The sequence below is a fragment of the Colletotrichum godetiae genome (assembly GCF_030913485.1).
Source record: "Colletotrichum godetiae strain CBS 193.32 chromosome Unknown BDP55scaffold_95, whole genome shotgun sequence".
Lineage (NCBI taxonomy): Eukaryota > Fungi > Ascomycota > Sordariomycetes > Glomerellales > Glomerellaceae > Colletotrichum > Colletotrichum godetiae.
The window spans coordinates 32,942-54,539 of NW_026851343.1; the positions used below are offsets into that span (position 1 = coordinate 32,942).

Sequence of the window (21,598 nt, forward strand, 5' to 3'; positions counted from 1 at the left end):
TGCCTGTATTGGGTGGCCTGCCCTAGCTTTACATGCAATTTCCCGCTGGGGCGATGGAGAATGCGTCTCCAGTACCAGGCATGTGAGAGTCTAGAGCAGCGAGTGAAGTCCACAATTGGTGGTCATCAGCAGGATGCCTTGCGGCTAGACGAAGCGTTTTTGTGTCGTGGAGAGACTTTCCTTTCGTCAATATCAAGGTAGTGCCGCCCAGAGACTCCTCGATGTCACATGCTGAACCCTTCTACACATCTGCAACCGGAAGCATACTTGGGAGTCAATTTCTTCGGTATCGGCAGCCGAATTATTTCCAAATTTCGAAATGGACAGTGGGTCTTATCTTGCAGCTACCGGTAGTTTCTTGAATGAGAGCAAGAGCACACAAATTCCCTGGTTCTGTAAGATTGATAGCCATAGTAAAACGATGTTTTTGACGTCAGATTTCGGGTTCATGAAGCCGGCCGTAAATATGAAGTTTGTTGAGCTGCCAAGTCTACGACTGAATGATGGCAAATACGGAGTGTCCAGAACGTACTCGAGAAACATCAGGATAAGATCATCTCGCCGCCATCAGCGCTACAGTGGACTTGATCCTAGCCGCCGCAGGTGGAATATGAACAGCGACATTTCAGATTCATGAAGTCGTCCGAATCCACCAATCTCGCCGCCCGGAGCCAGTCTGGGATGTCGCTTACTCACAGTCATGGAAGTATCATCGCAGCCACGGGGTCTCCCTGAAAAATGAGTAAGTGGCATGGACAGGCCTAGACAGTGAGAGTTGGATGAATAAGAAGAACTCGTCCAAAGCTACGCGTTAGATTGTCAGCCTATCACATCACTCGCCCAACATTGAACTCGCAAGCTCGCCGCTACTAAGTCTATGAAGACCAGCCGTAGCTCAAAACCTAGTCCCCCTCTGGTAGCCGACTTCCTTCATGAAATACTACGGCTAGCGTTATATCAAAGCTTGTTTACTACCTAGTCAAACCCCGAAATTATTACCCTTCTTCTCAGTATAGCCCCGCGGAGACGATCCTAGATTGATGAATCACTACAACAATCAGGAGACCTTACCCCTTCATAAGACAATGGCGCTCCTCTAGCGTGGCCGATTCTTGCGATTTGTCCTTGTAAGGCCGATATTTCACTTCGAAGTGACTGTATAGTGCTTTCCAAGCGAATGACCCGCTTGTCTAGGAAAATGCTTCGCTTTTCGTAGTAGATACTACGCTCTTTCTCGTGGACCACAGACTCTTGCTAAGTAGCGAGTTGCTGTTGAATCTTGAGGACGTGTTCAAGTAGCAATCGGGAGTGTTCTGCTTGTGCGACTAGGCTCTCCCTGCATTTTGTTAGTATTGTCAGCGATAGTCGAGCTGGAGACTTAACGTACCGATTCTGGTTCGAAGACACCGCGCTCAAGGCCGAGCCACAAGCCATTTTGCGGAATGTTCATGTCGTCAACTGTCTCCATTGTTTTACTCCCGTCTAGACCTTTTTTCCGAGTGTTTGGATCCGTGTGTTCCGTACTTGATCTCGCGGCTTGTGCAGAAATTCATCGCCGTAGCTTGTCACAGGCGTATTCATCAAGAGAGACAAGTCTTCCGCGGCGACAGGACAGACTGAGGTCTCGGTATCCATGGCCGGCACTCATTTGTTGCAATGCTTTCGCTGCGCCAATCTTCGCATCGAGCCTGTTTGGGACATTCACTGGGCCCTCATCCTTCTCTTCCTTCACCCTACTCACAGGTAGCAGGCACAGATCTACTGACGTCAGTTCTCTGTCGAGTTCCCATTGCACCACGCTAACACACCTGGCTCCTCGGTACCCCGGAAAAGTGTCGTGAAGTCGGCACACATTGCTCAATTGTCCCGTGGTTTTAACTGTGATGTAGCGAGTGAGAAAGGAGAGCACTGCATTGGGCAGGCCAGGTGAAGACTGGATTTTGTGACTGCAATTCATACTAGGCTCCTTCTCACGCGAGCTGTCAGGCGCTGAGGCAACTGACTATCAAACCGCTAGTAGAGAGAGCTGCGTGGCTGTGCGCACACGGTGTTCATTCTGCGCTGTGCATATCGGTAGAACACCAGGAGGCCCAATGCAATCTCACTATCGTTGCCTTCTTCGCGCGCGTGCGGCGGTCGGAGTGGCTGCTTAGATCCAACCTTGCCCCATCGTGCAGGGTAGGCGCCTGCAGACGTCAGAGAGTATCGACCTTCCAACGGCCAAGACATGCTCACCATTGATGGCTAGACATGATTCTTCGAACACCCCCCAGTCACTCACCCATCACGGATCTGACTGCCGAATGTAGACGAGGCCACGCCTAGCCAGACTGCCTAAATCTCCTCATGAGAACCCTAGTACACGGCCAAGAAATGGCTTCTACATGACTCAGAGGTACGAGACTCTGTCGGCGAGGCGGCGTCCGGTGTGGCCCACCATTCCCCTACAACACGCGCCGACAAGGATGGAGAGAGCACACCTACGGGATCTCTATCTTACGATGAATCAAAGAGCAGAGATTCAGGCACACGCCTCCCTGGTCCCGTTGCCTGCCAGCCACAAACATGGGTACCTCATCCAGCCGGACCGAGCAAGCAAAAGCTTTGTTGCCCCACCAAATCTTAGCGACCGAACACGGCGGGCATGCGAACGGCCACACCCCGTCGGTGTTTGCTGCCAACACCGACCCTTGCCCTTGTCTAGAAACCAAGCACATAGAAACACAGGACGATCCGCCAGTTGCATCTCGTTTGACCGGTGGCGGTACCCAAGCACAGCGGTCAATTGACACATGCATGCCTACCACGTCCACATCCAGACTACCGCAGTCTCGTCGACACAGGGCCAGCTGCTAGGCGGGTTGAGAAGTCAGCTCCTCGCCCGAGCGTCTGAACGGTCTCGCTGGGCGTTGGGTCACAGTTCTGAACCAATTTCAACTGTAGGAGCCTTGATCGCCTCTTCTTAAGTAGGGCTACGATTGTGTAGGCAGAATCACGTAACGAAAAAGCGCCACCCCATGCAGAAAGGTTCCACTCTCTCCTTCAAACAACCAGGACGATAGCACATCGACGTCGTCGCTGCGCATCGCAATGACCCGTCGTCGGTGCCGTGGTTGACTCGCCCTCCAGTGACATCTCCGCCGTAGTCGAAACAGGCTTCATCAGACGACTGGATGCCACGCGATTACACGCTAACCTTATCGAACGTGGCAGACAAGCCAATGCGGCCGTGTCAGGGTGCAGCCCTTGGACTGGGGTGCTGCACCCGGCTTCCACGTCCGTTCATCTCGTGGCGTTCCACCGCACAGGGGAGTGGGTGTCAGTGTAGTATACATTGCCCGGCGGGGAGATGCAGTGGTTGCCAGCGGCCGCCACTCCTGCGACCTCACGCCCTGACCCTGGCGCCGTCCGTGAACAACGGACAGTGAAGTGCAAGTAGCACGCGCCCCAATCGTCCTCGCGCGACACCCCTCATCCACCCAGACCCAGGGACCAGGTTCCGACCGCGGCGCTGACCCGGCTTCCATACCACCGGCGCGGGGCCATCTTGCGCGAGGTTCTGGGTCGTCATTCTCACCGGTGTGTGGATCGCGCGCCGAGAGCACTGGCCACCACCCCGTAGGTCCCCAACGTCTCTCCTGCGTTGTCTTTTTGTCGGGCCCGCCATTGTTATTAGTAGTCGAGTGTGCAACCTTCAGGATGTAATGTGCAGTGTCGATGCCATGTCTGCCTCCTCCTACGGCAGGAGGACCCGGCAAGAGCGCCTTGAAGGTACGAGAGATTCCTCCGTCCCGCGCCGCCCTGTCTGAACAGCGAACAGATGCCTGCCGGGAGGCCAACATTATGCCACCTGTGTTCCAAATTGTCTCTGATCGGCGAGGTAAGCGTACGCTGCTGGCTGTTCGAGCGCTCCCAACTCTCCTGCAGGGGGACGCACGGCTTGGTCCAGCCGGGTGGCCGTCCACGGGCGCACGCTCTCGGCTCGGTTCTGGTACGACGGGAAGAACCTAAACAACGCAAAGGAGGACGCCGCCGAAATAGCGTCGATTCGCATAAGCCAATCCAGCTCAGCATCTCAGTTGTTGCACTCCATGTCACGGAAAGATGGCGGGAGAGCTTGAGAAACAAGATTAACGGCAAGTAATAAATATGACCAACATACACGTGCCTTGGAAGACTGTCCTGCGTTGCTGGCTTGAACCGTTCGCAATTCGGTCAGAACATCCACAGACCCCTCAACTATTGGTATCAAACCATACCAAAAAGAACCCCTCAAGCCAATCGTCTCGGTATTTCTTCCCCCTGATGCGCCGGCTCTCAGCAGCTAATCAGCTGGCTGAAGAGGTTCCCACAATGAAAGTGCTTCAACCCGTCTGGCTCACCAACGGCGACCCCCTGCAGACCTTGATATATGGTGTGCTTCTTCTACGACCTGGTTACTATCTCGCGGTCGCTCGCGATTCTTGCTGCTTCTGCCAAGAACGCGCGCTAGTGGATTAGGGGAAACCCTCAAAGGGTTGGGTCCTTGGTTGATCACGAGGCGCCGTCAGACAGAAACGTGTCGGCTTTTCTTGAGTTCAAGAATCGGTTTAGGTATATACAGTGGAATCTCTAGAGCAGCTACGACAACAAAAGTTCAAGTTTACGCAAGAGATGCAAATCATAGTGGCATCGTCCTTCAGCCACATGTGGGAGTGGAAGGCAGTAATTCCCGGTAACGTGAGATCCGGTACGGGCACTGGGACCATCTTCCATACACACGTTGGTGCCTACGTTCATACTCTCTGTCGATATCTCGTATCCCAAGTTGTATGAGGCCATTCTTAAACTACTGCTTTGATACTGTTCCTGATTTATTGAGCAGCTTTGTTGATCAACCGTATTTTCAGAAAAAAATCTCGTGGTTTCCATAAGAATAAAGTTCTTGAATGTTTTCTGCAAAGTTACATCACCCAGGGTCGAGCTGGACTTTTTTGAGTCATTTTCAATTAGTTTGTGTCTGTTGCTGGGAATGGGGATGAATTGTCTCTATGTTACGGCCAGCTAGTCGTAGTGAGGTAAGTTCGCAAAAGTTCAGGCCGCGAGGACTGAATAACAGTAAGTAAGGTTGTTGGATAGCTTTGGGGAAGTTATGTCTTGTAAGCCGTAGGGTGAAGCTTCAGTGATCAATGGTAATCTTGTCAAAGGGTTCTCAGTGAAGATAGCTGAAAGTGATCGTGAGATCTGATACGAAGTTAATAGCTGAAGAAGCTATGGAAAGTCTGTCCTTGAGCCCGGCTCGAGTCCATCCTATATACAAGTCTCGTCCCTGAACATATCCTTTGTTCCTTGGGTCGTTCTGGATCATTCTGATCCAGAATGATCGTTTGGACCCCAAGTCGTGTTGGATCAAAATGATCCAACATGATCCTTATCTTATCAGCACGTGACTTGTTCCATAGTTCTTCCGTCCCGTGAGGAGTAACCGCGTCCCTGTTTCGCATGCATATATGTTGTGCCGTAGCCGCCGTGGCCCGGCAGCTGGCCTCTGGGTTGGTCATGCACGTTGGGTCGTAACACTCTAGTACCTCGGAACTTTGGTAACAGTCTCTGCGTCTAGATAGACCCTCTTCAGTATGGATTCGTATATGGGAAGTGAGACCGGATTTTTGCTTGAAGCGTTTCGGACAAATTTCGCAGCCAAAGGGACGCTCTCCAGTATGGGTTCGTATATGGGAAGTGAGACCGGCTTTTCGCTTGAAGTGTTTGCCACAATGTTCGCATTCGAACAGGCGCTCTTCGGCGTGGTCTTGGACGTGGAAGAGGAGATCAGGTATTGAGACCATGTTTGGAAGCGTCTTCTCCCCTAGATTTTCCATTAGCTCCTAAGTACGTTAATATGAGACTCTCGCCGCTGATTAGAGATCATACGTGGTTTGGAAGCTGACAAACTTGACTTGTCGAAGAGCTGATGCTTAAGACGAGCGGTGAAATCGTATTTAGGAAGAAATTGAAATAGAGAAGAACGCCAAGAGTTGGCCGTAACTTCCTCACACACTTCCTGAGCACCGAACCTTATGATATTTGGTGCTCAGCCTAGTTACATCGAGACTGAAAAGCTTGCTATCTGGAGTTCAGCGGCTTTCGTCGATAAGAAGGTGGCGCGACACCCCCAGCGCTGAGACCAATGCCAGCCGAAGGTACCGACCTTCACGTCCAGCACCTGCACCGGCTGGAGTTCTCTATTCGCTCCCCATATTGGAGATTGGATTGGTTACCTTTCTTTTGCGTGCGCAAAGAATGCATAGATGGTGTCGAACTTCGCATCGAGCTGTGAGCAAAAGGGGGTGCCGGGGCGTGTCACCTCATATCTTGATTTAGCTGCCGTCTAATGCCCCTACAGCATAATCAAGAAACCTCATACCCTCACCCTTGTCAGGGGCTGCAAATATGAACCAGTCATGGCCTAGGCTACAACCGGGGCATCGGGTTGCGCTCGCCGGACCAAAGAGGCCTGCATACTTCGGCGGCCCCGCCGTATCCCCTGTCTTCTTTCAGCTTGGAGCGGAACGTGGCAAGCACGGCACCTTAAATTTCCCTTTGCGAACTGCCCTGTCGCCAAGGAATCAAACACGCCAGAGCAGAATGAAGACTGTGCGCGCGTTAGCGACGTAGCTCTCCTGACGGCTTTATGACCCGCTGTCCCGGCCCTTGAACGTATGCCCGGAGGTAGCCCTAAGAGATAGGTGATGTGAAATTGCTGTTGATATTTAGTCTTTTGTCACCACATTCGGTTTTCATGTAAAAGGGCGGATGGTTACCCACCGATACTTCCTCGCCAGCGTCTTTCGATAGTATACTAAATGGTCTATATCCTTCATCTCTCCGTAGGAGCATATTGTATTAGCTTCGTTATAATTAAAACGTCGGTGATATTACTGTCGCATTGGAAGTCCAATTCCAATCACCTTAAAACCGTCTAAAAGGACAATTATATATATCTCTAATACTATTTGTAATTAGTCCTCAAAGGCTTTTACTATTTTCATTTTATATTACTATTGTTACGGCCAGCTAGTCGTAGGGGTATGTTTGCAGAAGTTGAGGCTGCGATACACAGTAACAGTGTCGTAAGTCTGGATAACTTCCTGGAAGTTATGCCTGTCAATCGTAAAGGTGGGTAAGGCTTCGGTGATCAATCGTAGTCTTGTCAATGGTGATAGCTGAAAGCGGATATGAATCCTGATACGAAGTTAACTACTGAAGAGCTATAGAAGTCTGTCCTTGAGCCCGGCTCGAGTCCATCTTATTTACAAGTCCTGATCCTGAATAAGTCCTTTGTCCCTTGGGTCATTTTGAATCATTCTGATCCCTATTGTACATGCATGTCTAGGCTCTATTGAGGTCTTTCTCCTCGTACAACGGTTCAGCGTACCTATAGTCTCCCCCCAATGTTCAGCTTAGTCTGGTTTACGACTCGATCCCGTGTTGCCCAAGGATCTCGGTCTGTTCTATGAATCGGATTGCCTTGGCGGCTGCTTTGCGCTTGTTCAGTATGACCCGGAGATTGTGTCTTCTTGGGAGGGTTCCGAATTCCTGGCGCCGGAGTTGTCGAAACCTGCGGCATCGCAGCAGGATGTGCGATACCGTTTTTCGTCCTTCCCGGCATGGACAATTAGCGCTGGTTATGCCTGGTACTATTCGGCTGAAGAGGAAGTCCTGGCGTTTACTGAGGCCTTCGTGAAGTTCGAGGATCTTCTTTGTCGGCTTCGGCATGAGACGGAACGATGTTCTCCCTCGCGTCTCGGTCTCCCAACTGGTTCGCCACGCGTGGTGGGACTGTTTCTGTGACCATGTCTTGACTGTCGACTTGAGCTTGAACAGGTCTCTCGGTTTGCCAGCCCTGGCGCCTGTTTGTCCGTTCTGCCTCCATCCCGTGGCCTCTTTGGCGGCGGCGTCTGCTGCTTCGTTGCCCTGGATGCCGATGTGGGCAGGTACCCATCGGAGCTCAACTTCGAGTCCCTGTTCTCGGAGGGCTTGCGTCTTTTCTGCGATGATCTTGAGAAGGTACGCGCCGGATTTCCCCTTTGGTTTGGCAGATGATCTGATGGCGGCCTGGTTGTCGGTGTGTATGAAGACTCTGCTTCGGTGGTTTCCATTTCCCTTATCTGCCTGCGCCATCTCGAGGGCTAGAACGATGCCCTGCAGCTCTCCCGCGTAGACTGTGGATGTTGTGTCGTTTCCCATGTGAGATTTGCTGGTTTGCTGTGTCGTTGTGCAGACTGCTGTCGCTCCGATCTGTATAGATGTGGGCTGCGTCGGTGTTCTTTTCCAGACAACGTTCGTGTTCTTTTTCGGCCTGCTTCGTGCCTCCGGCGATGTGGATACGTGGTCCCTGCCACCACGGGGGAGTGATGAAGGGTGGTATTTGCTCGTGTTGTTCGCTGATTGCCCCTTGTCCATCGTTCAGTCGTTTCGTTACTTTCTGTCTCGGACTCATTCTCTTCCCTCCCCGCGGGAGGGCTTCGGCCATGCCTGCTCTGTTGATGGTGTCGATATTGTGTTTCCAAATCTGTTGTTCGACTGGCAGAAGATGCATTTCCACATCTAGTGCTGGGAACGAGGTTGCTCTGTATGCTCCGGACATTGCCCTGGCCGCTCTGGCTTGGAGCCTCTGCAGTCTGTTCAATGTCCGCTTCGTATAGCCCATCTCTCCCCAACCGCTGTTGGACCACAGCGAGCATGCGTACATCATCTGTGGTATTGCGACTCTCTTGTAAATCGTCCTCATCTCTCTCGTCATCACGCCCCACGTGGAGCTGCCTAGACTGCTGAGTGCTGTGATAGTGTTCGTGACCTTGCGTTCTGTCTCGTCGATGTGTTATTTCCACTTGAGGGCTGAGTCCATGGTGAGACCGAGATATTTACAGGTTGTCTTGGGCTTGACTTCTCCCCACTGGCTGTGGGTTGTTTTGTCTGTGTCGATTCTGGTTTTTGCTCGTGTGAAGTGGGTAAGCTGGAACTTTTCGGGCGCGAAGACGGAGGCGTGAGTGGAGGCCCATGTCTCGGCTTTTCCGAGCGCTTCTTGGAGCTTCTGGAAGGTTTCCTCAGTGCTGTGTCCCGCGGCTAGGATTGCTATGTCGTCGATGAAGCCGGTGGCTGTCGTGTCTCCGGCCTCATTGCAGCTGTCCAAAAGATCCGCATTGTAGAAGAGGTAGAGTATCGGCGAAAGAGGCGACCCTTGGGGGATGCCAGTGTCGAGTCTGTAGGTTTCGGATCGGAACCCGTCCACGTGGATCTCTGTCTCTCGGCATCCCAGGGAACTGGCAATCCAACGCATCGTCGCTTCGTCGATCCGCCTCTTCCTTAGGTTATGCAGGAGCCGACGGTGCGAAACGTTATCGAAGGCGCCTAACACATCCAGGAGAAGTAGGCTTGCTACCATTCCCTTTCCTGAACCCCAGGCTTCGTGTATCTTATCTACGATTTGATGTAGTGCGTGCTCCGTCGAGCGATGTTTTCTCCCGCCCATGTGGCCATCTGGCAGCAATCCGTGTGTTTCGGCTATGTAACTCAGTCTCCTCGCTATAATGGCATCCATGATCTTGCCCACCGTATTCAGGAGGGCCATCGGCCTGTGTGCTTTGGGCACTGTGTAGTTGTCTTTGCCTGGTTTCCTGGGTACCACCGTGGTGGACTTTCTAAAGTGTTGTGGGCAATATCCTAACCGGAGACTCTGCTTGAATACGCGGACGAGATGTGGCGTGATCCATAGTCTCGCCACTTGGAGTGCCAGGTTAGGGATGCCGTCGGGGCCCGGGGCCCGGGGCCTTCAGCGGTGCTGCTTCCTGGAAGGCGTCTTCCACTTCGCTTTCCGATACTGGCGGCAGGCCTATCTGGTTGCTGTACGATTCGTTGTCGATGTCTTCGAGGTTTGCCTCTGGCGGCGAGGGGAAGAAGGTCTCTTTGAAGAGTGCTGCTTTCTCTCCAGGCGTTGCGGCGACCTGGGACGTGTTGGGTTTCTTGATTTCCGGCGTGACGGTTGGCGGCTGGCTCTGCCTGTTCCTGGCCCATTTGGCGATCTTCCAGAGCGATCTGGGTGAGTCGGCTGCTGTTTCTACCGCTTCGCGATGTGCTTGTTGGAGAGCTTTCTTTATGATGCGCCCTTTTCTGTTGCGTGCCTCTCTGTACGCCTCCCAGCTCTTCTCTGTCTGCCGCTCGCTATAGTCGCGGCGAAGTCGTTTCGTCTCGGCCAGGATGGCTGCGCACTGCTCGTCCCAGCCTCTCCTGGATTCTGGAGAAAGGGTACTGGTCGGGACCGCGACTTTGATAGCGGTTGACAGGGCGTCTATGGTTTTCTCTACGTATCCGTCGAGCGCTGCCTTCGTTCTTGGTCTTCCTAGCTCATGGTGTAGGTTGAAGTCACCGACGACGATTTGCTCGACGTGCCGATGTGTTTCCAGTGTTGTTCGTAGCTGTTGTAGGACCGATTTTCGATCTTCCTCCCGCGGTGACGGGTTGTACACATTATGTAGCACTAGGCTTGTTTCGGCATCGTCATCTGTTGCGATCATCAGAGTGCAGAGGTCTCTGCTGACCTCCCTAAACTGCCAACGAGAGTGGTCAAGCTTCTTGATGATGAAGAAGCAGACCCTGGCTGGGCCATTTTCCTCGCTGGAAGGATAGCACAGGTGGAACCGGTCCTTGGCCGGATGGTGCGTCGTTGCACTTTAGGGGTTCCTCCATGGTTCCTGAATAGCCATGATGTCGTACTTATCGATGTTCGGGTCACGGAGAAGTGTCGCCATGACGGTATCCTTCGATTTTCTTATGTTGTACTGTAGTATTGTGAGTGTCTGTTGTGCGTTCATTCGCTATTGTCGACATCGATCTCCATCGCTGTGTTGTTGGTTATCGTCTGCGTGTCTGTCATCTGCGTATTGGGGTCGAGCGCCTCGAGGGCTCTTCGCGATCGGATGATTGTGCGTCTCGGGCACGTATTCTCTGCAGCTACAGTAATCGTCTCTTCCGTTTCCTGGGTTGCTGTCGGGTTAGGCCTCTTTTGGATCTTCTTCGTCGGGGACCTGCTCCGGCTCTGACGATTCTCCTGGGATTGGCCTGGTTCCAGCGTCGGCCGGGTGGTACCTCGACCGTTGGCCGTAGGCGGCCTTGATCTTGGCCTTCTCGCGGATCCTGGTGGGGCATCCGCCGTGCCACGCCTCGTGTTCGCCGTAGCATGCGGCGCATTTCCTTGGGGTCGTTGTGTCGCTTTTCGAGGGGCAATGTCGGGTCGCGTGTTCTTGCGCACCGTAGCCGCATGTTGTCGTTGCTTTGCACTGGGTTCCTATGCGGCCGTATGCGCAGCACTTAAAACACTGCCTCAGACGGCACTGTCTATCATATCGTTCGCATTGGAACACCTGGCCTTGCCAGATGAGTCCCTCGTCAATGAGTTTATTGGCGTCTTCTGCCCTTGAGAGCTCCACAACCACTGATGATGCCGTCTTTTTCCTGGCTGACTGGGTCAGCCAGCCTATACGTACTTATGTCTGCTCTGGGGATGAATGCTTTATTGTCCTGCAGCAGGTCGTCTCTGATTTCTGTGAAGCAGTCCATCTTCATAGAGCTGGTTCTGATGCCGTGCGTCAGCACCCCGTAGGCTGGCATCCTCACGGCGGCTCCGTTGCCGATGTGGTTTTCCCAGTCCTCGGCAAACTGCCGGAGGGCCTCCATGTCTTTCGTCGTGGCTGTCTTGACGCTCAGGTCGCCGCTCTTGAGTTGATTGGCAGACACGGTCTTGAGCTTGCGGATATGCTCGTTGCTGCTTTGTTCGATGGCGCGGTCTACGTGCGCCTTGAGGCTACGGGGGTTCATGGCTCTTATGCTGGCAATGGTGATGGGGTCTCGAATGTTCACAATGATCTCACGCAGAGTCTGGGTCTGGGACGCTCTCTGGTTATAGGGATTATGCATGCTCCCCGCAAGTCCTCCTCGGGCGGCTACGCTAGCATATGACTGCACGGTGTTCCCCTGATTCATCGGCTCCAGTGCTTTGATATCCTTTACGACCTTGACTGCCAGCTCGCTGGCTTTCCAAGCCTCCTTGGCGGCCGCGTTGGCTGCGCGCGTCGTGTTGATGTTTTCCTTGAGTTCGGCCGTGTTCTGCTGCATGGCAATCCTAATAGTTCTCGATTCGCGGATGTTGTTCTCATTGGCTGTCTTGGTTTCCGCACGTAAGCTATCAATGGCTTGGTGGAGGTGTCCGAGTTCGGGCAGGTTCTGCATTTTGGCCAGCAGGGAGATGGTGGCAATGAGAGTGGCTCTCACGGCTTGCGGGTTAAGCGGGTGTTCGTTTGTGGTGTCGATTGATTTGAGTGCTGTCTGAAGGCGTCTGCTAAGTTGAGTGGCGTGCTCTCGATGGTCCATTGGCCATGTTTGCTCCTGGGGCCATGGGGTTGCCATGGTGCCTGCGTCGCTATGGGCTTCACGACGAGCACACGGCTATCGAATTGACCTTTCGGAGTGTGTTATGGCGCTGTTTTTGCTCCGATTTCGAAAACTTCGTTCTCGCTGTTGTTGGTGTTTACTCCCAGTAACAATATGTCGTGATGGCTTCAACCACCCGTGGCCTCACCGTACGTCACGTGACCTCGGTTACATAATCACCGAGGTCCACACTCGCTTGCATTTTCTATTTCAGAGCGGGCCTCGTGCGCATTTCCTACTTTCAATAGACAACCGTTCTCTACATTTAACATCGATGCCCCTATTGTGACTATACGACAGGTCGCAATGGCGAAGAGTGTCATGTGGTAAACTGAGTAGTCCAGGAGACATGATCGAAATAGCGGCTCGAGCTGCAGCAGGGAAACAATCCAGCTGAGAGCCAACAGAGCCCGAGTAGCCCAAAGAACTGCTCGAGGTAATCTGTACGGCGCGGGTTGGCGATATTAGGTGACGATACAGAGAGAATTATGGCCGCACTCGCGCAGACAACTGACATAATGCCGATTCAGCTAAATTCTGAGGCCATGATTGATTTGATGAGTTGAAGCCTGACATGCGGTGTATTGGCGATGCTCTTGCGAGAAAGCTATTTCAGATCATGGGAGCATCATGTCTTTCTGAATGCTCTTATATGGTCCAGTACACAACGGTTCGCCAAGCACAAAATGCAAGGCTGCCATCTAGGCCAACAAGACGATTAACTGCATGCACCGCCGACTTGACAGCAACAGGCCAGACAAGGTGCTAGAGATAGGAAATCACATTTTGCCGCCCGTGCCCTTACCTGTGCTTCCAGCGAGCCACAATCCAGAAGACACTGATCCTCAATCAGAGACCAAAGCGGGCAGGCGTTGACAATTGACATGGGCAGAGAAGCGCCTGACTGGGATCATGTGTATGTCCCGTGTGATAAAACGATTTGTGATTGCAGACTGCAGTAAGTTGGAATATGGCCATTGGAATGATCTACGACGAATGGTACTTTGCTATCTTTGCCATGTACATCATGAGCCTTGCAGGCCTCTGTGTTGATCCTATCCTGCAGGGTTTGTCTCGACGACCCAGTCGTAGCCTAGATCATGACTGCTTCATTTTGGCAACCCCTGACAAGGGTGAGAGGATGAGGTTTCTTGAAGTGCTGTGGAGGCGCTTGACGCAGCTCAATCAAGGTATGATATGTAACTTTACATTCCTATGGCAATTCAAATGCATCAAAGATCGGCTGAGCAGTCCCGGTTGACCTAAGAGACTTTCTGGACGAGAAGGGAGTGAATGTAGACGAAGCCCTGACTGCTGTTCACTGTACCCCTCCCGTGTCCAGCCCGGGTGACTGTCCCGACTCCATATGAACCCAGCCAGGGGCTTCCCTGTCCTATTCTTGCAAAGCAAAATTGGGAAGACAAGCAAGTGAGCCACTGGCGAAGCGCACTACATGCTCACTTAGCGGTGAGAGTGCACGCAGACACAACTGTCCGCCTGTATCCCTTGCATGCTGAAACAAAGGCAAATGTACCCGAGATTCCGGTGTAAGGGTAGCCCTTATGGTCCATATTATCACGCCGGTTGTTAGCGCTCATGGCGTACCGACATCTGACCATGAGTTTCATGTCGACAAGAAGGTCTTCCGCAAAACTGCTGGTAAGGCATCTGTTTGCTCACGAAGCTCAGTATCAGTGGCGCAGTTCTTATCCTGTGTAAAGGCACCGAATGTGCAGAGATACCAATCCATTTCCAGACACAAAACATCCAGCAAAGCATGGAATGAACATCGACACTGATCCAAACATCGGTCAAGTGCTCGCACCGGCACCATCACCCGAATATAGGTAGCTTTTTTTTTATACTAATGTATCGCCCCTCAACATTTATTGTATTACTATTTTTAAAACTAGTTTCCAAATAGCATAAGATAATTATCGAATATCATGACTTATTTGCATATCATGCAATAAAGCTGGCTATGACATCTGGTGGGACCAGGACCGGACAAGGGGAGCAGGTAGGGGGGGTGAGATCCAAAAACGTTTGTGGTTACATCGGGGCATGCAATGTAGGATTTTCTTGCATATCCTCTCAGAGGAATAGGTGCTGTCGTTGAACTGTTTGCCTTGAGATTTGCAAAGGGTTACCGCCATGCCTTGCTTTCTTGGGTGATGGAGGTGGTCTGATTCGCAGCATTCGCTTCGCTTAAAAGAAAACGTTTTCCCAGTTGCGGAATCCTGTAAACCACTTGGCAGTGGACGTGCCAACTCGCGTTCTTATCCATTATGGCTATGTCAATCCTGCCTGGCGAACTTATTCTTGACATTTGTTCCAGGCCAGGTCTTTCCATCGACGACCTGAAATGCCTTCGACTAGTCAATCGCGCCCTTTGCGCCATCTCGACTCCGCTAACATTTCGTCGTATCTACATTTCCAACTTGCATAGGGACCTCGAAGCCTTCCAAAAGATCACGTCTACCCCTCACATAGCTTCTGTTGTTAGAGAAGTTGTCTTTCTTGAGGTTCCTGATTTCATCACATACGAACATGAGATTCGATACGACAGAACAAACCTAGTCCCAACATTCTACCGATTCGCTCTGTGCCATAGGATCGCCAACAATTTCTGCCAGCCTAACGAGCCATACTTCGCATCGATCCATCCTGACCGACAAACTAGGGCCCTTGTAGATGCAGTAACAGTCTACTGCCATCAATTAAGGTCGATGCCAAAACTCGCCACGTTGGTCACAGAGCCAATCAGCATTACTCGATTGCTAGCCTTCGGGGCCGATATAAAAAATCCATCTGAAGAGGATCAACGTGACTGCGAAGTTCTCCTCGAGGATGCGACAGTGGGAGATTCCTCATGGCCTGTTGTCGGATTTCGGGACGTCTTCCCTTCCCTTCTTTCTGGACCAGAGCTGGAGGTTTCGAGCCTGGCCTGCAGAAAGATGGGAATGAACCTATTCCAGGAAGGTGAGAGCGTCGAAGATCTCGCGGCCAGCTTCGATCCTAGACGCGAGATGGGTGCGAACAACTTTGCGAGGCTCACATCTATCGACCTGGAGTTTTCCTGGATTCTGCCTGTCGACCTTCTCCAATGCCTTGCTGCCGCCACTGGGCTACGGAAATTGCTTCTACGGGTGAAAAAGCTCGAATAAACGAGGTGGAGTAGTCATCATCAAGAACAGTTGAAGAACTGATGCAGCATGATAAGATAGTAGTAGTGGGCGACTCAGACATGGCTATGACCAGTTCTCACTTGGAGCGGGACTGCTGATTGGGATTGAGGGGGTAACGAGAGTCAGCTGGACATATTGAAATCGGCGCAGAGTCGCATTTGTCAAGAATGTCAAAGCACCGAGGAATGCATCCGAAGCCATTCGTGGCGAGTAATTGGGAAATCGCGTAATGATTTTCTGGAAGCAGAGAACGATTAAAGCGAGGAGAGGACACCTGTTCCTCAGTCCTAACGGTCTTTGGAATCTCAGTCTTGTTTGTAAGAAATTCGTTTTTCTCATGTACAATGACTCCGTGGCAAACGCTATACTTGAGGTTTGAAGATACGCTCCCTAAATACGCCCAGCTGACAGACTCTAACCTAAGTCAAGGAGCACGCCCTGTATTCCACCGAGGTGAGATATGCGCGTCAGTGTGGGAATTACGCTCGTGCATTTCGCCGGCTAGTCAAGGTCCGCGGTGCCGCCACCATGGCCGAGCCATAATTACCTATAATAGCCAACTCGATGTCAAGGACAAGGGCAAGGGCAAGAGCCAGGCCACCATACGAGTAGTTGAAATAGCAGCATGATACATGTAGTAAGTCGCCCAGCGAACGTATACGCGTCTTGGGCTTCGGTTTAGAGAGAAACGTACGCATTCGGGGCGTAGTCAGACCTACAGAGGGCTCTTTCTTAACCACGGCGATATACACGTTGGAGTAGAGCATAGCTCCTCTTGGGGGAGCCACCTGATTGAGAGGGAGCTGCCACGGCGTCTCTCATAGACCTTTATCATGGACGCGGCAACCTTGCTCGGGTCAGCAGACGACGGTTCCCCAGATGCCACCTCAACATCGTCAGCGCAGTCATCCACCTTGAACTTGTTGGTGGCCAGGATCATCTGCGAGTAATGATCATCCGTGAAGCACTCAGCAAGGAACCACAAGACTGCCTTGGCTTTGTCGGCCATGACCAGACGGACAATTTCGAACCTCCTGTCGGTAGTGACGATGTACTCCTTTGCACGTTCTTCGTCCGAGGTTATCCCCGGCAGGGGATATGTAACGACCTCGATCTGATCTGAACCGCGGTGTGACTTGTTCAAGCGGCTGGAATGCGCAGTGCACTCAAGCAAGGCACGCGGGAGCCGAGCACTGCGAGCAGGGCGCGCGGCCTGGGCCGGGAAGTAAAACGGAGCAGCTGGAGCCCGGCTTCCGTTTCGGAAGTCTTGTCGGGTATCTCGTACGCGGCAAAGGTCGGGATATCGTCGTGGCTGGGTGCAGGTGGAACGACTTTCTTTGCCTCGGTACTGGGGGCGATCTCTTTCTCCTCTTCTTCCTCCTTCTCCCCCGTCTTCTTTTTCTCCTTCTCCTTCTTCGTCACGGGTACTGAAGTCGAGCCGTTCTCTATCCATCGCGCCAAGCGGCGCGCGCCTACATATCAAGTACATGACTGCAATCAAGATGCGATTGTGACCAGCGAAACATCTGGTCTGTTGCTGGTGTTTTTCTTACGGCTTTGGTCGGTCGGTGGCAGGAGCGCTGATTCCAATTCATTGTTGGCCAGTCGCGCTATATCACAATCCGAGTAGCGAGGAAAGGTGCTGACAGAGTCTAGCCAGTCATTTTTTATTTGTATGGGCCTACGCGAAAACCAACTTACGTCCATGTGCTGGAAATAGAAAAGAAACACCGCTCCATCACGTCAGAATTTCAGAAACCACCATGGCCGTCTCATTATGCTCTTTATATTGTGGTAGGCTACAGTTGCCCTGACATTATTATATGATATCTTCCGTGCATTTGATACATCAAAGATTGCGCTAGAAACTCGGACGACTCGGTGCTTGCTGTGACGAATCCCTAGTAAGTTGCAAAAGCGCCACCGCCATCACTGTGCAGCTCTTGGTCGTCTCTAATAATGGTGGATATGTCAAGATCCTTACCATCGGCCAACTTCACATACCAATCCATGGAGTACGTATACCCGGTATAGGGTGAAGTCCAGTTTCTGTGTCCGGGGACCATGGTCTGAACAGGAATGGTCTGTGTCGAAGCACCGAGTTTTACGGTTGCGAATGCGCCCGTACCGTCCGGGGTATCGTCCCACACTAAGATCGAATAGAGATTATCTGGGCATCCTGATTCCTCGTTGGGAACATGTAACCGGAACCAGGTCCACGATTGAGGTACTTGTCCCCATTGCCTGTCATACCAGGTCAGAGACTTCTCCGAGCCAATGGTAAGGTTGAATCTACTGAGAGATATCCATCCGTTCGTTCTTCCCGCAGGCATGACCCAGTCATGTGTCGAATAATTGCCGGCCTGGAAGATACCAAGACCACCGTAAAGAAGGTCGGGCGCGGACAACTCGAACGTGATGTCGAACTCCGCTCCATCTTTTCTACTAAGAGTTCGCATAAAGCTTTGATTGGGGAGGCAAACTCAAAGTCTGGATAGCTGGCATTATAACTCCCGTTGTCTTGCCAGACGCTAGGAACGGGCGACACGACGGTGAAATGGGCATGGCGAGACGTATCGGTGATGTCAATGATTGATCCTCGAACCATGCTCGTTTCATTCGGTAACCCCATGACTGAGTGGGAAATAACGAGATAACCGTGACTATCAGACGCATGCGCGAAAACAGATGCCCAGAAGGAGCCACCAGTTGGGACGTCGACCTCTATCTGGGATCCCAAGATGTCAAATGTAGGCAGAGTATCCTTCGAGACAATGTCAGCTCCGAACTAATGAGGGTTTCGGACCAACTCACAGCCAGATTCAAAAGAAGGCCGCCAGTCTCGGGTCGAAATGAATGTCCCAGAGCCTGCGTTCCAAGACATACCAAGATGCATAGCACCAATCGTAGCGACGCTACGCTCATGTTATCCATTGATGAGATTTTGACTGCTCTTGCAATAATTAGGATGTTATTGGAAGAAAAAAATAAGAGACGTTAATGTCCTTGCCTTTCCTAAATGGTGTAGTGGACGACCGTTAAGAACCTCTTTATTAAGGCCAGATGATGGCATCTGCGCTAATCTGGAAGACGTTTGGTAGAAGCTTCGGTCTATTCTAAGACCCGAGAGGCTGCGCAATGTATCTGGCTTGGATAATATCTTCAAGGGACAGCTGCAGCCCAGCAATAGCATTGGCCTTCGGTCCTCAACAAACCCGCCAAACTAGACCTTGGTGCAGTCCATAATTACAGTATCCCTCCTGAAGTACCACCTTTGAAAGTTTGGTGTTTCTCCTGCCACGTGCATTTTGGCGTTCCGTTTTGTTTTCCTGGTATCTCCCCAGCCTGACTTTGTCTAAACTCCAATCAAGCGATTTGCACACACGCGGGTCGGTCACCTGGGCCTTTTTGTTTGGCAATCTGAGGAACTCGAACCCGAGATTACCATTGATGTAAAAGCTGGCAGCACTGTAGATGGGAGAATGGCTTGACTAAGCTGATTTAGCGTATCATCGAGTCTCGGGTGAAAATTGCCGTGTTAAGACGCACACTACGAATACGGTCCACTCCTCTTAAACCCAGCCACCCCCGTTTCCAGAGCTCCACTGCAGGGCCGCAGGTGTCGACAACGCTCTTTAAAATAGTCACAGTTGCCTGCTCATCATCGGCATTTCGGGTCTTAGTCCCAACCGTGGACTGAGTATCATCAATCTTACATCCTAACCTTGGGGAGTAACTGAAGTTTCAAAAAGATCATTACTTTGCAAGATTTCGGCCAACTATGAGCAACACAATCTGCACTGAATCCGATCCATAGTAGACTGAATGAATATCTTGAGGTTTCCTTAAGGGTTGGAGGCGACGGCCGGCCGGGCAAAGACGCCAATACTCGCGTCACTTCTTTTCCGTAAGGTAACGAATACTGGCCGCATTAGGGGTCATCATAAACGCATTGATGGGTATTGGCAACGGCTTCTATGCTAGATGAATCAATGGATCCCGTCTTGAGGCCACTCTTCTTAACGTCAAACATCCTAGTCTTACTGATTCAGCGAACGAGCCGTCAACCACTCGCTCTCGTCAATCTCATATCAGAAGGAGAATTAGACCAAAATACCTTCAATGTACGACAAACCGGCTACTGTAGACAGCCTTGTCAACGACCTGGTTTCTTAGATCAAGAGCAAGGTTATCTCCACTACTGGGGTCTTACCTAGACGTCTCGGAGCCAATTCCGTCCAAGTCATTACCAAAGCCTCACCTTGTGTCCTCTTTCGGGCTGCGCGCAGGTCAGGGAGTGAGAAACCAACTTTGAAGATGATCAATGTAACCTGCATTCATGTCAGAGGTCAGAGATCAGAAATAAGTTTCTCGACATGGATCTTGGTTCGCTGGTCGCCTCCATGACTGCTGCAGAGACCGCCTCTTTGTAGGAGAAAGGACCCGAGCACGATTCGAGGTGCTCGGTAAAAACGCCGGTATCACGGCTATTGACTACCAGTTGACGCCTGTGGATGTGAGTGTTGGTATCCCTATCACAGGATAGTTGGTTCGAACCGTGGGTTGACGAAGAGGTAACATTGATATGTATTAACTTCTGCGTAAAGGTGTAAAAGGGAGGTTCCAACCGCAGGTTGAGCAGCCCACGAATCCCGGAAGTTGGGGTTGTAAGTGGTCCCTGCGCGGGCCCCTTGCTTCGAGGTCGAATTGGACTTCCAACCCGACAATGAGAGCCAGTTTCGTACGAATCGTCTTGCCCACTTCCTCTTCAACAACCTCATTATCGACGCGGGTCTCGCCCCAAGCGCGCCTCTTATCATCGATGTTTCCAGCGACAGCCGTCTCGGTCATGTTACATGAGGACGATGATTATGTTCATAAAGGAATGTATCCTCTCTTAATCATGAAGGTTCCAATTTTGACTAGCAATGTCAAAGGCCAAGGGCATGAGACATACGATGAGCGGGTTCCGTACGGCCAGCACACAACTGCCAACATGTTTCTTTTCTGCCTCTCGCTGACAAGCTCGCAAAGCGTTATTCTTCCCGTTAGTCTGACGTACGCGTATCAACTAGGCAGTTTTCTTGCTGCTAGGTGTAAGTTTTTTGGACTCCGGTTCGTTTGGTGATAATTGGAGGGTATTCGTATGATGTCGAACGTGATTTCAGTGCCCGTCGACCCCTTTCTTATCAAGTTCTAAGGTCTTCAACGTCATGGAGAGAAGATGGGCAATCTTTACTCACATGACCTTATATATGCCCATCTTTATGCACTTAAGTAGTCTTTATAAAGCCAGAGATCGTGAAGCATACCAAAAGAGCACACACACATGTATTAGTGGGTTCTCCAAGAGCTCAAGTGGAACTTGACATCTACCTCACATTCCGTGTCATCCCCGTAAGCAGCAAAATTAAGCTGCGCGTCAAGTCCTATAGACCTTCATAATATGAGCCAAATGGTCGATTCTGTGATCTAGCAGACCATTTAGCAAGCACTGCTAGGTCACGCAACGAGCGAGGCGAGCAATGCCCCGAAAACGATTCCGACAAATCTCGGTGGCTTTCCACCCGCGAGGCCGCACTGCAAAGTCGTAATGATATAGCCACGTCAAATTTGCGGAACTCAAAAAGCGTATTCCACAATATGAAGCTGCGAGTGCTGTCATCTACCCTTTTCTCAGCCATTACAGCCAGCGGAGGCATACAATCTACCCAAGGCGGCAGGCTTGCCAGATGATACGGCCGAAGAGAGCGAAAATTAGGCTCACAAATAGCGCAGTTTCCAAAACCGCGACTTGTTATTATATGCTGACCATGACCGCAGTGGCATGAATCTGGCCAAAGGTCCGCGGAAAACGAGGCTTTGTCTGCACACGTTCGTAAAACGTCATAGTAACCCCATAGGAACCCATGGGTACTTGCTGCGCCTCCATGCCGTCGTAATTT

At 51.5% G+C, this 21,598-nt stretch overlaps 6 protein-coding genes across 6 annotated transcripts; 3 read left to right on the forward strand and 3 right to left on the reverse strand.

Annotated features, from left to right (window-relative positions):
• Nucleotides 1-1,549: 1,549 nt before the first annotated feature.
• On the reverse strand, nt 1,550-2,285 carry BDP55DRAFT_721478 (uncharacterized protein; the record flags this gene model as incomplete). The annotated part of the gene is made up of 4 exons (XM_060578516.1): nt 1,550-1,733; nt 1,809-2,002; nt 2,047-2,186; nt 2,282-2,285. The coding sequence occupies 4 exons, from the start codon at nt 2,283-2,285 to the stop codon at nt 1,550-1,552; spliced, it is 522 nt and encodes a 173-aa protein (XP_060422116.1).
• A 1,522-nt stretch (nt 2,286-3,807) lies between these two features.
• On the forward strand, nt 3,808-4,043 carry BDP55DRAFT_533877 (uncharacterized protein; the record flags this gene model as incomplete). Its single annotated transcript, XM_060567868.1, has 2 exons — nt 3,808-3,880; nt 3,928-4,043. Coding segments are annotated over 2 exons (189 nt in total), but the record flags the coding sequence as incomplete, so codon positions are not given.
• Nucleotides 4,044-5,606: 1,563 nt separating this feature from the next.
• BDP55DRAFT_533609 (uncharacterized protein) lies at nt 5,607-5,777 on the reverse strand (the record flags this gene model as incomplete). The annotated part of the gene is made up of 1 exon (XM_060567865.1): nt 5,607-5,777. A coding segment is annotated over one exon (171 nt), but the record flags the coding sequence as incomplete, so codon positions are not given.
• Nucleotides 5,778-13,435: 7,658 nt separating this feature from the next.
• On the forward strand, nt 13,436-14,316 carry BDP55DRAFT_638811 (uncharacterized protein; the record flags this gene model as incomplete). The annotated part of the gene is made up of 4 exons (XM_060573162.1): nt 13,436-13,655; nt 13,808-14,012; nt 14,057-14,124; nt 14,222-14,316. 4 exons carry the CDS (start codon nt 13,436-13,438, stop codon nt 14,314-14,316), a joined length of 588 nt encoding a protein of 195 aa, XP_060422119.1.
• Nucleotides 14,317-14,448: 132 nt separating this feature from the next.
• Nucleotides 14,449-15,991, forward strand: BDP55DRAFT_685985 (uncharacterized protein). Its single transcript, XM_060576485.1, has one exon. It carries the CDS (start codon nt 14,754-14,756, stop codon nt 15,630-15,632), a length of 879 nt encoding a protein of 292 aa, XP_060422120.1. The 5' UTR covers nt 14,449-14,753; the 3' UTR covers nt 15,633-15,991.
• A 1,563-nt stretch (nt 15,992-17,554) lies between these two features.
• On the reverse strand, nt 17,555-18,112 carry BDP55DRAFT_761890 (uncharacterized protein; the record flags this gene model as incomplete). Its single annotated transcript, XM_060580878.1, has 1 exon — nt 17,555-18,112. One exon carries the CDS (start codon nt 18,110-18,112, stop codon nt 17,555-17,557), a length of 558 nt encoding a protein of 185 aa, XP_060422121.1.
• Between the last annotated feature and the right edge of the window lie 3,486 nt (nt 18,113-21,598).

Coding starts and splice junctions, on each gene's coding strand:
- BDP55DRAFT_685985 (XM_060576485.1), top strand. CDS start 14,754: ATGGCTATGTCAATCCTGCCTGGCGAACTTATTCTTGACATTTGTTCC.